The sequence below is a fragment of the Falco punctatus genome (genome assembly GCF_963210335.1).
Source record: "Falco punctatus genome assembly, chromosome: 10".
Lineage (NCBI taxonomy): Eukaryota > Metazoa > Chordata > Aves > Falconiformes > Falconidae > Falco > Falco punctatus.
Window position 1 is genome coordinate 11,922,819 of NC_137590.1, and position 14,504 is coordinate 11,937,322.

The following is a 14,504-nucleotide window of genomic DNA, read 5'->3' on the forward strand; positions in this document are numbered from 1 at the left end:
GAAGGGATAGCACTCATTGAATGAGAAACTCTTTGATATTTTGTTTCAAACCCTTTGTTCAATTTCTGTTCTTGTAACAACATTCAGCCTCATTGTTAGATGCACCAGCTTACCCCAGCCATGGGCAGACATCACTGGAACAGCCACGCTCAGGCCTTGTTCAAGTGGAGTCTTTGAAGCAAATTTTCTTATCATGCTCTACATTAAATGCAGGCCCACAGACTTTTTTTTTTTTTTTAGATCACATAGTTGACCAAACCACAGTGAATATATAGCCCACAGGTGACCCCTAATGAGACGTGTGCAGCTAGATAATTTTGCTACTCCTATCACACTGAGAAATGTATTTCCCCTTTTTTCTTTAAGCAGATGTGGTGAATTTTGGGTTAAAACCTCCAAAAACACAACAAAGGGGCAACACCACAGAACTACTTCATTTGCCCCTGCTTTCAGAAATGGCTCAACCACATCTGCTTTATATACCACACGCAAAATATTTCCCACACGTTTCTGTAAAAACAAATACATACGCAAGCCAATGACGGCGTTGGTGGAACATTCTCTGACACAAAGTTTCATCCCCTAAAACTTGGCAAACTTCTACCTGCCTCAGGGTAGGAGCTCGGTACAGCCACTGCTCCCGTCTGCCTGGGGAAGCTCCTTGCAGGTACGTGCATTGCCGAGCGCACGCTCCGTACAAAGCCAGAAGCGACGCTCGCTGCACGCCCCCGACGCTACCCCGCTACTATAAATAAGGGGAGAATCTACGTGACCCCCCCCGCGTGCTGCCGGGGGTTCTACAGCACTTTACCAGGACAGCGAGTAAGAAGCGTCCCTGGGTTTTACGGGTCAAACCCCCAAGCAGCTCCCAGCTGGAGCCACGGGCGCACGGAGCAGCCCCCGGCTGGCGCCCGCCGCCCGCGGTGAAGAGTGCCCGCTCACCGCAGGAGAAATTCCAGGAGCGCAGTCACGCCCCGTGAACAGATTCCCAAACCCAACTGCAGAGTGGGAGCCGACATGCCCCGTTTCCCAGGGTCACCGTGAGACACCTCCCGCGTCCCGCCGCTGCCCCCGCCTGAAGGGCGGCTCGGCACAGCCCCGCCGGCTCCGCGGCACCGCCCGCCGGCGCCTGCCCAGCGGGGCGCGGAGCGGGGCGCGGAGCGGGCAGCCACCACCCGCACGCCTCCCGCCGCCGAGGGACCGGGCCCCCTCCCTCAGCCCCGGCGGAGACCGGCGACGGACACCGAGCCCCGCGGCTGCGGGGGCTGCCCCCGTGCCAGAGGGTCGCGCTGGGTCGTCCCGCAGGGCGCAGCGTCCCGAGGGCTGCGAAGGACCAGCCGGGGCAGGCGCTGGGGGTCCTGCCCGGGGGTCCTGCCCCCTCGTGGGCGGGGCGGCCCCTCCCCGCGTCGCCGGTCACGTGCTCTCGGCCGGGGCGGAACCCCGGAGCCGCGCGCACCTGCGGCGGCCCCCGCCTTTGTGCAGTGCAGGTGCAGCGCCCGCCCCCCCGCCGTGACGTCACGGAGCCGCTCGCGGGGCACCATGGGAGAATCCCAATGTTTTCCAACGGATGCGCTCAGCAGCGCGGCGGCTTGAGGCGACTCCGGGAGCGACGCTCGGGGGGGCGTCCCGGGAGGGGGCGTCCCGGGAGGGGGCGGCGGCGGGGGGCCGGGCCGGCGGCCCGCGCCCCGGCTCTTCCCCACCCCGCCAGGCAGCATGGCCCACCCCCCTGAGGCGCCCGAAGCTGCTCCCTGAGTGCCCGGCGCCGGCGGAGCGCCCCGCCGCAGCCTGCCCACGGCGCCGGGGAAGATGCTGCCGCGGCTGGTCTTGCCCGGCTGACGCCCCGCCGCCGCCGCACCCCCGTCCCCATTGTCCCCCGGCCGCCTCCGGCTCCATGAGCGCCTCCTCCTCCCCCCGCCTCTGAGCTTCCCGCCCTCCACCTCATGGCTGCATCGGAAGAAGGGACCGGCTGCTTTCTCCCGCGAGGCAGGTCGCAGAGTGACCCCAGCATCCTCACCGACCCCGCGGGCCCCGGCGTCGGGGAGCACCCAGGTAACGGCCCCGCGCTCTCCGGCAGCGCTAGCCGCGGTGGGGGGCGGGCGCTCCGCGGGGCTGTAGCACGCCTGGCCGCGGGCACGCAGCGGGGACCGTGTTTTGTGCAAGTGCTGAAGTGATGCGGCGGCGGAGCCCCGCACCGGCTGGCAGCGCGGCGTCCCCGCGGCTCCCCGGCGGGCGGGGGGCTCCGCCGCGCTCCGGCCTGGCAGCGGGGCGCGCTGCCCCAGGCGCTCGCTCGTCTCCTTTGGTACTTTGGTGGGGTGAGGGGAAATAAGGGCTAATAAAGCCGGCTGTTTGCAGGGGGTCACCATGGAGACGGGGGGAAGCAGAGTCATAATTAAACGCTTTCTCCCCACCAGAAGGTAATTTTCACTTCACAGCGAGAAGCGCAATCTTAGGAAGTGTAGGCACAGAGGGCGGTGCTGGGGGACACAGCCCAATCGCTCGTATACAAATAGAATATTGTGATTAGATTATTTTTTTTCCCTTTAACAATGGTTAATGGTGTTTTCAGCTTAACTTCACTTTCAGGAATAACTCCAAATGTCTGTTGGTGGTGACTCAGTAATTTCAGATTGTCAGAATCTAAGCAATGATAAAACCCCTTTAGAAAAAAAAATACATCACTTTGATGTGATGTGATTGCACGGAAAGGAGCAACAACAAGCTAGAAGCAAAGGCTGAGAGCCAGTTTACTCTCAGTTTATGTGAATAGGTGGTCATACAAGAACTGGAAGGTTTCTTTATGAGAAAAGGAGTAATCAAAGCAGCGTAAGACAATGAATGGGGTGTTGAGCATCACTGCCCATTACACTGAATTCTAAACCTAGAAATGGGTTTGCGTTTTGGGATCAGCCTGGAGGAGACAGACCCTGAATGCAATTTTGGATTGAACTTTAGTTCCAGCCTTTCTCAGATTATTGAGTAAATAAAATATTCCAGGCTCTTTTCATACACCTGCTATACTGCTTCCTTCTGAGTCAATGAGGATATTAATATTTGTAACTATTTTAAGTTCTATTTATTTTGCCTTATCAAGCAATTCTGAAGCACCTCGCTCTGGAGTGAATTACAAATTAAATTAAGGCAAACAGTAGATGATTTATCTCTGATGCCCAACTGTTCCGATATCCTAAGTGAAGGGAACAAAGGACTCTTCTAACATGAACTGCTCGACTCACTCCCAAAGGGGCAATCTTGACTGAAAGAGGAATTTATGTTTCTGCCATTTGATTTCTGGAAGCAGAACTAATGAAAGGAAGGCATATGCAATCTCAGTTTTAATTCCGCTATATTATTTTCTGCTAATTAATTGTTTTGGCCTTTGTGAAACATACAACAAAGAAAGTACACAACATGTCTGACAAATAGACAAAGATAGAAACATTATTACGCTTTTTGTAAGAAGAAAGAACTATCAATACTAAGTAGCATTTTTTTCCCCCTAATACAGACTTCATCAGATAAGACAGTGTCCCATTGCATGGCAGAAGCTATACTAATACGCAAGGAAAGATGTCTTTTGTGGTATTGACTTATACATACACTATGTGGAGAGAAACAAAAGGTGATAAGTACATATGGTTTTTGTCCAGGTAGGTATAAATAGTTACTAGTAGAGTTAGCACATTTGGTAGGCTTTTCAGGTTTTAAATTCCTTTCTCAAATAGTATTGAACATCTGTGTGCTTCAAAGTGATAAAAAAATGAACATAGATGACTTAATTTAAATGATATTTTACCCTGCAGTGTTGTAATTAATCACTTACTATGAGCAATTTCATCCAATTGGCTACTCAAAAAAACGAAATACAATTTATACTAGTGTAAGAATTATGTATGCCATATGACAGAATTGTAACTTATTTTATTATTCTGGAAAATAATTATCATAACACCAACATAGCAATCTACAGACTCTTAAAAGAAAGTCTTAGGGGCGCTAAATGATACATGCAGAGTTTGTGTTTACATCCCAACCCTTCTGGCAGATGAACTATTTAGAGAAGTAAGCTTGAACATATAGGATTCTTTGATAATTTATAAACTAAATTACTTTTAATTAACATTTAAGTCATGCATTTAAATTACACAGACAAATAAGCCAATAAAAAAATATGGATATAACTGAAGGATCACTACAAAAACATGCCTGTATGGCATTTGAATGGTACAATATTCCCACTGGAGATGCACTCTTGTTTTGCAACATTTTCTTGAATATGATGGGGTGAAGGATTATTCTGCACCAATTCATTTGGTTATGTCTACTTTAGGGAAGTATACAGAGGTAGAAAATGTGGTAATAGATGAAGCCAGCATATACTTTAAAGAATTTTATGGGGTTCATGTGTGTTTGTTTAAAGACATCATTTATATTCCTGTTCCTGACCTATACAATTACAGTATTATTTTTTTTTTAGCCCAGCTTTATACAGGAAATTTCAGTGACATAGCTGAGAATGTAGAGGTGGCAGCATACAGCTTTTCATGTATTTACCCAAGACGATTCCCTGATGCGATGCTCCATTTTCCCTTCTCTGTTGAAATGCCAGCTTAACAGTAGTATTGACTGTACACAGCATGATTACAAGACTTGCTGGCTGGCTTGCGTAAGTTCAGAATCTTCTGTCACTGGACATATGATCTCTTTTTTGCTGATACTGAGTAATGTAAACATCAGATTCAAGGAACTCAGGATGAACAGACTGCAGATAGTAAGTGTTAGTTCACCTTCCTATGGCTTTCATTTGCAGTTTTTTAAATGAACTATTTGCTTGACGTCAAATCCCAAAAGGAGTTTCCCATATGAGAACAAAGCTCAGATTTTTGAGTATTTTTGTTTGTGGTTTTGTTGTTTGTTTTGGGGTTTTGGTTTGTTTGTTTGTTTTTTTAAAAAAGGACTCTTTTCTTCTTTCAACAAGAGCATGGAATAACTAACTGGTTCAGATAACCTTAGATGTTTGTTTTTGAGAAGTTCTGGACACTCGCAATCCTGACTGGTGCCAGCAGAACTGCAATTACTCCAAACCCTGAACAATCGGGGCTTCCTATCTAGTGTGCTTTTTTTCATAAAGCATTCACTGTAGAAATGAAAACCTATTTTACAACGTTGATTTACTGTAACAGATGTAATCTTTCAACTACAGTGAATTTTATCACATGCAAAAAACTTAAAAAATCAACACATGCCACTATGAGCTTATTAAAAGTTCCTATAGTAAGATAAACAAGGTGTTCAGTAAACTACACTAGAGGCAGTTAGTAGCTATTTATTCTAAAACAGAGATACTGGTTCACTGATTTAGATCCTTCACATGAAATTTTAGTTAAACAGCAGCTTCTCACAGTGATCATTTAAGATGTCACAGTAATGGTCTGAGTAGAAAATATGGAATTAAGTTATCTGTACAGGTTCTAATGACAGATAATTTCACCCAGCATTTAAATGGTGAATTTAGTTCCTATTGATAGAGAATATTGGAAATAGTATAAGAAGGATAAAAAGGAATGAATGTTTCTTTGTTTTAAATGAATCAGTTATTTTCTCCTTTAAAACAAAATAATGCATTTCAGCCTTTGATTTAAGTGAACTATTTTATGGCCACGGAGCAATATTTTATGAGAATTACTATAGCACAGTGAACACTGGACTTCATATTTCAGTCTTTATTTGAGCACAGTCACTGAGTGAGCAAGCCTTAAAAAGCAGTATTTCCTGAATTTGAGAAACACACATCAAAATACTTGCGTCTTGCTTAACTATGGACTGTCCCTAGACTGTGCTGCTGTTAACAAAGTGAATTTCATTTTTCTTATTGTGCCAGAATCACAGGAGAAGAATCACAATTAACACATCTTTCACTTGGAAATCCTCATAGGAAGGAGTTCTGAAACCAGTAGCATCCTTCCCTGCTGCCATTAAGATGGCTGTTCAATGTCCCATTGTTTTCACTTGAGTCTGGGAGAAGGCCAGAATATCCAAATGTATCAGATTTTGTGTGTAAAGACCCAACTTGATTGATTATAGATCTGGGGTTAGCTCTGAGCTGAAAAGCTACTCTAGAAGATATCATATCCTGCCATAACATTAAGGGGAATTTTTTGAGGCAGTTAAGATAGTGTAAAAATGATAAAATACTAGTTAAGTTCTAATTTAAAAAAAAGTAAAGGTGATGGAAGATGATTTAGATGACAAAAGACAGCAATAACTTAAGAAAACATAACATAAAGAGGGATTTCATTAGTTCCAGAGATCGTGATTTTTTCCTTTCCCCTTTCTTGTTCCCCTCCTCCATCTTTCCAGGAAAGGATCAAAAGATAAAGGAGAGTCTGAAGAGGGCAGGAGTATGAAAATCAGAGCAGATTTCAGTTATCATCATCTATCTGAGAGACACTTGAAGGAAGCCAAAATATTGCTCTCATTATATCCTTTCAGCAGTCACAGGACATAGAAAAGATTGACAATCTCATTTGATTTGTAGTCATAAAAGATAGCGCTCCACAGTCTGGAGAAGAGCACACCACGTCAAAACTCTGTATTACTTGAGGAGATACAGACAACCCTGACAATGTGTGAAAATGTCACCCCCTCCCTTAATTTTGGGATAATTCATTTTAATTTGTGTAAGTATACATTGGTACCATCATGTTTTCTCCCTATGCTGCTACTTTTCCTCCCAGGCACCATGCAATTAAAGAATGCTTTTTTTGGGATGGACATTACTGAGTTCCTCAGTGGACCTTGTGAGTGGTCCACCATGTATTCCTTCTCCTCCACTGTAGGATCTGTACCAAGGCAAGGAGCTGTTGTGGTCAAGTGGTAGTGATAGATGTTGTTAACAGCTATATTAATGTAATTTCTTAGGATTCTTGTTGGAGAGGACTGAGGAAGGGGGCATCTAAGCCTCTACACTATTTGCTGTGGTGTGCTTCAAGATCTGACAAGTTAAAGCGACTTCAGAATAGTTGTTCCAGATACGTACAGCTATGTAACTGCCAGACTCTATTTCCCTTTTTATTTCTATTAATACCGCATGTAATCAGCAGCACTGTGCACTGAATTAACTGAAGGAGAGAACAACTGCATAAAACTCAAGGCTCCTTCATGGCTGTTTCTAGTTATCATAATTCAAAAGTTTTGTAGCAACAAACGTTCTTGTAAGTAGCAGGAAAACATGCTAGGATGCTAAGAAGAGAACTGAAGCATTATGTTCCTTTACACAGTCTCTCTTTGGCTGAAGGATGATCTGTAAGAATGAAGCAAAGCCTCACAGGCAATATAAGGGCATCAGCCATCTAAGTAATGCTGAGGGAAAGTCATAACACAATAAAACGTCGAGTATAGGAATACTCTGTACTAGGGTCTTCTCTTTATTCTTCTGTTTTAAGGCTGTAACCTAGCCTGAATGGACTGTACTACTCCCTTCATATGCCAATTATTGTTTTCTCATAACTTTTTAGGGTTCATTTATGCTACTAAAGATCTACACGTTGCTGACGTGTTTTTGTTCCTTCAACAAGTTTTGAGTCTTGTGCATAGTGTTAGGGGGCTTGTTAGCAACTGGAAATCTATGCTTTTCCCCCTTAACCAAAAGGACACTGGTAAACTGCACGGTGTTAGAAGCTACTGGCAGGGGAGGTTTGAAAATGCAAAAGCGTATTAGAAGTATAGTAAGTCTGTGCTGCAGATGCTTGTAAAGAACAATGCAAAGGCAAAGAGAAAGGGGTACAACTGGAGTGCAGATAGATTGATGCCACCTTTCTGAATCTGTTCTAGTCATTTTTGTTGCAAATCTATTCATTCCAGGGCCATAAATCAGAAAGTCATGTAACCATGTGCTTAACTTGAAACGTGTGCTTAAGATGTAAGGAAATTGAGTGAGCACCAGGAGAGAAAAAGATGCTGTTGGTGCCCTGCCTGTTGGTTGGCTGGTGCTCTCATCCATTTGCAGTCACTTAGATGACTGCAACTTAAATCAGGGACCTGAAGGCTCATCTGTGATGTCTTTAGCTGTTGCATACAATTTCAAATTTGATACTAATACTTCACCCATGTTTTCCACCAGAAACATTTTGGTTTCCATTTAATTTTCCTGTATCAACAAGTCTATTCTGTTAACAGAGTTTGTTTAGCCTCCATCGTATTTCTTCTGTCTGAAACGGGAAGTGTACCAGGTTTCCTACATCCTTTCCCAACACTCTTAATTTACGACCAAAATTAAATTAGCTAGTCAGTGCTTTTGCTCCACTTTATGACTTGACCCTATGTTTCATATATGTCAAGTTTTGCGATTCTCAAGTTCTCTCGCTCAAAGTTAGAACATACCTGTTCAACCAAAGGGCTCCCAGCAGAAACTTACTGTGCCAGACATAATGGGGAGTGTGCTCAGGAATACTCAGTAAAGACTAGAAACATGCAGGGTATTAGTTTACTTAATATCCCATATCCTTTTACATTGAAATCCAAATTTCAGTCCTGTAAGGCTCCCCAAAATATTTATTTGTGGATATGTAGAGGGTTTTTTTAATGACACAGCACCAGAAAAATCATCACCATATTACCAAGTATTGCAATGCGAGTTTTACTTTAACAAATGGTCAATTGTGCTTTTGGAAAGGTCTTTTTCTTTCTCATCAACTCCCTGATCCCTTGCTGGTCTGATTTAACTGGAGCCCAAGTCCCTGTGATGCAGAGAAAGTTCACTGGAAGCACAGAACTCCCTTTTTTTTCTCTGTCCCACAGTGGAGAATCTCCTCCTACTCCACAAGCCCTCCTCCCCGGTGCATGACTCATCTTGTTTGCCTGGCAGTTCTTCTCCAGCGTGTTCCAGGAGGGGAGAGAAGGAAGAGGGGAGAGGAAATTTCCATTTCTGGAGAGGAGAATGGCTACAGTGCACTTGGGCAAGCTGCATAGATGTGACTCGATGTAGATTCTATTGCTCTGAATGTGTAGTTTTAGTACTGCACATATTTCGATTTGTGGCAATGGTGTGTTGTCATTATGTTGCATATTACTCAACAAGATGAACACTTAACACAAACTGCTTCATGCTGGTTGCCTGGGTATTTTACTGACTGAAACTCTACTTAGTTTATTTTTTGGGATTCAAGAGAGAGCTTGGTGAAGTTATGTTTTCATGCTACTTTTGCAGCAGTTAAATGAGATCGGTTAATAAGTATGCTATGCATGTTGAGGGTTGTTTTTAGGCTTTTCCAAGGTATGACTGTTCCCAGTGTTTGGAGATTTGTATTTAGCCAAATATTAGAGTTCTGTAAATGAAATAGAGACCTTTAATGGGAAAAAAAGAAAGTGTTTTACAGTTCTCTTTTATCCTAAATCCCAAGTTGGCAAGTAGTTTTAATGTTGCTGAAAAGATACTTACACCATTTAAACCTCTTTATCCAAGAAGGGGAAATACTGGTTATACACCCTTATAAACCTAGACTGGATTTATGAAAGTGAGGTCATCAAATTTGATTTACCTGGTGTTTTATGAACTTTTTTTGCACCTATAATTACTTCTGCATCCTTGAGTAATAGCTGAGGGTCCTGATTTCCTCCCAGCTTTACAGTCATTGTCTTCTGAGCAGAAAGACTGGACAGAATCCCACTTTGAAATGCAGAAACCTAAGGGACCAACACACAGTGCAAATGTGCATCTGCTCCCACATTCAGAGACCCAGTGCACCGCTGTTCTGATACTCCAGATGCTAGTTGCTTCTCTTATTCTCAGTGCTACTAGCAAAGCTCTTAGGACACGTAAAGGATTGGGTCTAAATTTGAATGTAGCAGAGTTAGAGTAGGTAGTCTTATCACGTGTCAGAACTTTTTCACTAGTTGTCTGATCTAATAGTTTCTGTTATCCCTTGTTGAATCAGAATAAATTTATTAGTTCTAGAATGTCTTAAATAGTATGTCTCCCCTAGTTCCTGGGAATCCTTTCTCATGCACCAGAAGGAACCTAGTTACGTGCACACAAGTTTTTTCTTCACACTTCTGTTTGGTTGCAGCAAATATACTCTTGCATTAACAGCAGCAGGGATAACATTGCACACTGTGAAAACAATGCAGGATTGATTTTTAAAATATTACATTGATATCTAAATAATGCATTTGCATCTTAGTGAAGAAATCTTTAGGTCTTTACAACCATCAAAGCAAGCTGTATCTCATACATCACACAGAGGAGTATTACAGGTCTGTCATACACTCTCTACAAAGGGCACTTCTGTTTCTCTCCTTAAGTCTTTTCACGCATCCTAAAAGAACTATCACAACTCACAAAAAAGATGTAGGCTCAGATTCTCCAAATACAGATGTCTCATCTGAGAAATACCTGTGGGCTATATCTGAAATAATGCATGATTGTGCCAGTTGCTGTGCAGCATATAAAGAGAAACTGTCCACACTTTAAGTAGTTGCAGTCTAATTTGAAAAAGACAGAAAACAGTGAAAAAACCCAGGTGTTTCTTCTATTTTACATATGGGGAATTGAGCTGCAATTAATTGCCTTATCTGAGTTTCTGTAGGAAGCCAGTGGCACCACTGAAAGTTGACTCTAGAGGCTTAGTCCCATACCTTACCCACAGAAATCATACACAGCAGTACTACTGTTGTGATGAATGCTGCTTGTGTATCTAGGTGTTTCAGGGTCTAGTAATCAACTTATGGGAAAAACTGGAAGGGAGAAAAAATTGCTTTTTATGGAAAAGGAAATCTGTTCTCATTGTAGAGAACTTTATTTATTTATTAAAATCTAGCTGCAATTTCTTGTTCTATGGCTTCCAGTGTTTCATGTTAATAATAATGGAGAAAATAGTTTAGGCAAGTACATCTTGGAAATTTGGTGAATTAAGGAAAAAAATATTTCTGAAACTCTGCTCTTTGCATAATGTTACACTGGGACAGTTTATTTAAAATCACAGGCAAGTCCGGTCTCTCACTTGGAGATGTTGGACAAGAATTTTTATTTGTTAAAAGTCTTCGGAGATTTGGTCTTTGTGCTGAATATTGTTTCAGCTAATAGGAAAAAAAGGGAAACCATGGGCTTTGATGTAAGATGGACAAGAATTTCTAATTACCTTTTAGTACTTCTCCTTCCTCTTTGTGCTAATGTACCTTCTAATGACCTTTTTTGATATGAAGTAGAGGTAGTTGTGAACTTGACATAGAAAATTTCAATCAGAAAATATGTATTTGTCCACATGTTCCCACCAAGCTTTGGGCAGGTATATGTGTGCCAGTTTCAGTAAGGACAGAATTTAAAGAAAAAAAAGAGATCAGTAAATGAGCATCATTCTCCTAAGTTAGGCAGAAAGGGCACTTGAACAGAATGGAAATGGTTCAGTGTATCAGCTGGACTACAGAGTACTGAAACCCTGTCTTATCTTTCTCTCTTTAATGTTACAGGCTTTATTTCAAAACAAAAGTAAACTCCAAATTTGATTGCACATTAAGTACAAGTACTCAGACTTAATTTGCACACATAATAATTTCTGCACACAATTAGTTGCTTCTCTGTGCAAATAAGATAAACTTATATGTCTGTCAAATAATAAAAAACCTTCACACTTCAGCTATGAATGAAGATAGTTAAAGATTATCCAGTCAGTTAATTTTGCACCATACTTTGAAAATGCCATGAGTTACATAATACTGGAGTCATGTTTATCTGGAAACTTAACTGTTTATGTTTGTGAGTAGTTAAGTAAAGTATTAATCTTTCACAGTCTTTAGCTTTGGAACTTGGTTTTAAGAATGCCCAATTCGTGCTGTAATGAACAGGCTACACCATTTATTTGTTTATTTATAACATCATGGCATTTTTAAACCAAATTTGTGGCTTTGTATTTTTAAAATTTAATACATAGAATTCATTACCCTGGCTTCTCTAAGCAGGTCAGATCTATAAATACCAACATGTAAGTAAAGCTAAATACGATACCTTCATTTTGCTTCTAAATGTAGCTAGAGTTTGTATGCAAATACAATGGATTCTTTGTGCCCATTAAATCCCATGCTTTTGTTTGAAATTCAAGTTGATTTATGGTCTAATGTATACACAATTTATATGTGCCCTAGAGAGAACATCATATACCTACTTGACGCAGGTCAATAGCTTCATGCTCGAGTCTGCATGAATATTTCAGTAAGATGATCTTAATCAAGGGGAATTTTATCTTGCTTTCTGTAGTACAGTAATATCCTGTAATCACACATAGTTCACGCATGCAGACCTGTGATTATAACTAAAGAAAGGCATGTCCTTATGCATAAAGCACTTCATGATTGTTGCATATAATGAAGAGACAGTTCTTGTGTTAACTTCCTTATTCTAATTTATTTTTTTTAACATCCTGAAACTGTTCTGTTGCTGCATAAACAGCAGCTGGACATAGATCACTGCATTACGTCAAACCAGTGAAGCCTTCAACCTTTTCTAAGAGCTGCTACATCCCTCAAGGCCGTGCAGTCTTCCCTGTGCCTTGCCCATGTTGATCTGTTGGGAATGTCTGTCACAATTCATTCAGTTGCTCACAGAAGTCTGCATCTTACCTCTAAACTAAACAGCCTGCACCAAGACTTGTGGGTTTTATCCTTATAAGAACATAAGAAATGCTCTGCTGGGTCAGAACTGTGGTCCATCTAGTCTAGGACAGTGTTCTTGACGGGGTCAGCAGAAGATGCTATTTAGGGAGAGCGTACTTGCCTGGGCTTGAAGCTTGAGACAGGCTGGAAGCAAAGTGCAGGGTGGCTGAATGAACACATGAGAACACCAAATTAAAATATTCAGGGTCAATCTTCTGTGTCTGACTTCAAATAACATAAGTATTGATGCTTTGGGCAAGCTTGCTCAGCATCTAGAACCAGCCCTGCCTTCTTGGGGAAACTCAGACTTCATTAGTAGAAGTCAGTCTAAGAGAGTGTCTTGGCTCCTGCAAGTACTTTTTAATTCTTTCATGATGAATTATATGGATTGGTGTGAAATATTTCATTTAGCTAGAGCAAACATTCTCAACAGAAAGGTTAACCACTATTCCGCAGAAGAATTATACGCTCTTCCCAATTTCCAGGTCTTGCCGTGTAAGAGATGAGATGAGATTGTTCCACAAGAAGTAACTGTCTAAGCCAGAATAGCTCAGCCTCCAGAGTTAAAATGCTTTTGGTTATGTATGATGGGCAGAGTTGGAGAAGATGACAGCAAGTCCAGGACTAGAGCCTGGAAAATCTCCCACACAATACTTAGTGTTGCAACTTTATTTCTGTTGGACTTGACAACTGTGGTGAGGGAACAGAGAAAAGGAATAGTTAAAAGATTTCTTTTCAACCAGCACACATTATGGTCAGCTGTGTAGTGGCCACTGCTGAATATGCACTTGAGGTATCACAGAATTACCGTAAGCGTTGCAGTGAATTGTTCCCTGCATTTCGGATGAGCATGGCAGAGTGAGACAGGTGGATTAAGAACCTTAAATCTTGACTATCCCAAATTGTTTCAGCAGCAGAGAGAAAATGACAGGACAAGTGAAAAACACATTCACTCAACAGTGTGCCAGTCACCTCTAACGATGTCTCAGAGCAAGGGGGGATTTCACAAACTACTGCAGAAAAGGGGAGAGAAGTTGGGCAGACTTTCACTGGCAGGCTTTGGCAATCTCAGCTGTTGAGACTGTTTGACGAATTCAGTTCTGTATGCTTGCCTTCCCTCCAACTACCTAAATTCTCAGCCCCTTTTGGGTTGCTCACAATGCAGGATAGCGTATGTAACCCTGACTTAACCGTGTTTTTCTGAAGTTTGTTCTTTGCAGGTGGGATTTCCATAATTTTATAAGCTCTGCATTTATGATAGAAGAAAAAAATTGTTTTTTTTTTTTTTTTTTTTTTTTTTTTTATTATAGCAGCTATGCAGACTGGGTAGCAGCTTTCTGGGATTGCAGAGGTTTCAAGGAGAAAAGTGTCCTATTTTTCAGATACAGCAGCTCAGCATAACTTCAGCTAAAATGTTTACGTCCGTAACAGTTGCTCATTTGACTGCTCTGTGTTACAATGCCTAGAAGCAGAGAATAAGTACTCATATTAGAGTTCTAACTATGCAGAGAAAGCTGTAGAAAAAAGGAAAATGGAGCCTAGTCTTTCACTCATACAAATTCCTCACTTGTTCACCATGAGTTTTAAATGCCTAGTTTCTTGTTGTAACTCAAGAAAATTTTTGGAAAAATCAAAACTGAGATAAACTGCGTATATCACTTCAGATTTCATGTATGAGACACTTAACTCTAGAGAACCTAGCAATCTGTTACACTTATTCCTGCAAGTGAGGAATGTAAGTGAACTTACTGTCATCTGGGTATCCCCTGCATTTAGGAACATAATAGAGGTCCTGAAGAACATACTATTTTACTGTAAACTCCTGATACTAATTCAGAATTGAATGATGTGGTAGAAAAAAT

The 14,504-nt window shown here is 42.1% G+C and overlaps 1 protein-coding gene across 3 annotated transcripts in view; it reads left to right on the forward strand.

Annotated features, from left to right (window-relative positions):
• Window positions 1-1,206: 1,206 nt before the first annotated feature.
• The window catches only part of PHACTR3 (phosphatase and actin regulator 3), a 113,659-nt gene continuing 100,361 nt past the window's right edge, over window positions 1,207-14,504 (forward strand). For all 3 annotated transcript variants that reach the window (XM_080403943.1, XM_080403941.1, XM_080403942.1), the window contains exon 1: window positions 1,207-2,049. In XM_080403943.1, the coding sequence (XP_080260069.1) occupies window positions 1,941-2,049 (109 nt within the window). In that variant the 5' untranslated portion in view covers window positions 1,207-1,940. The remainder of the gene's footprint in view (window positions 2,050-14,504) is intronic.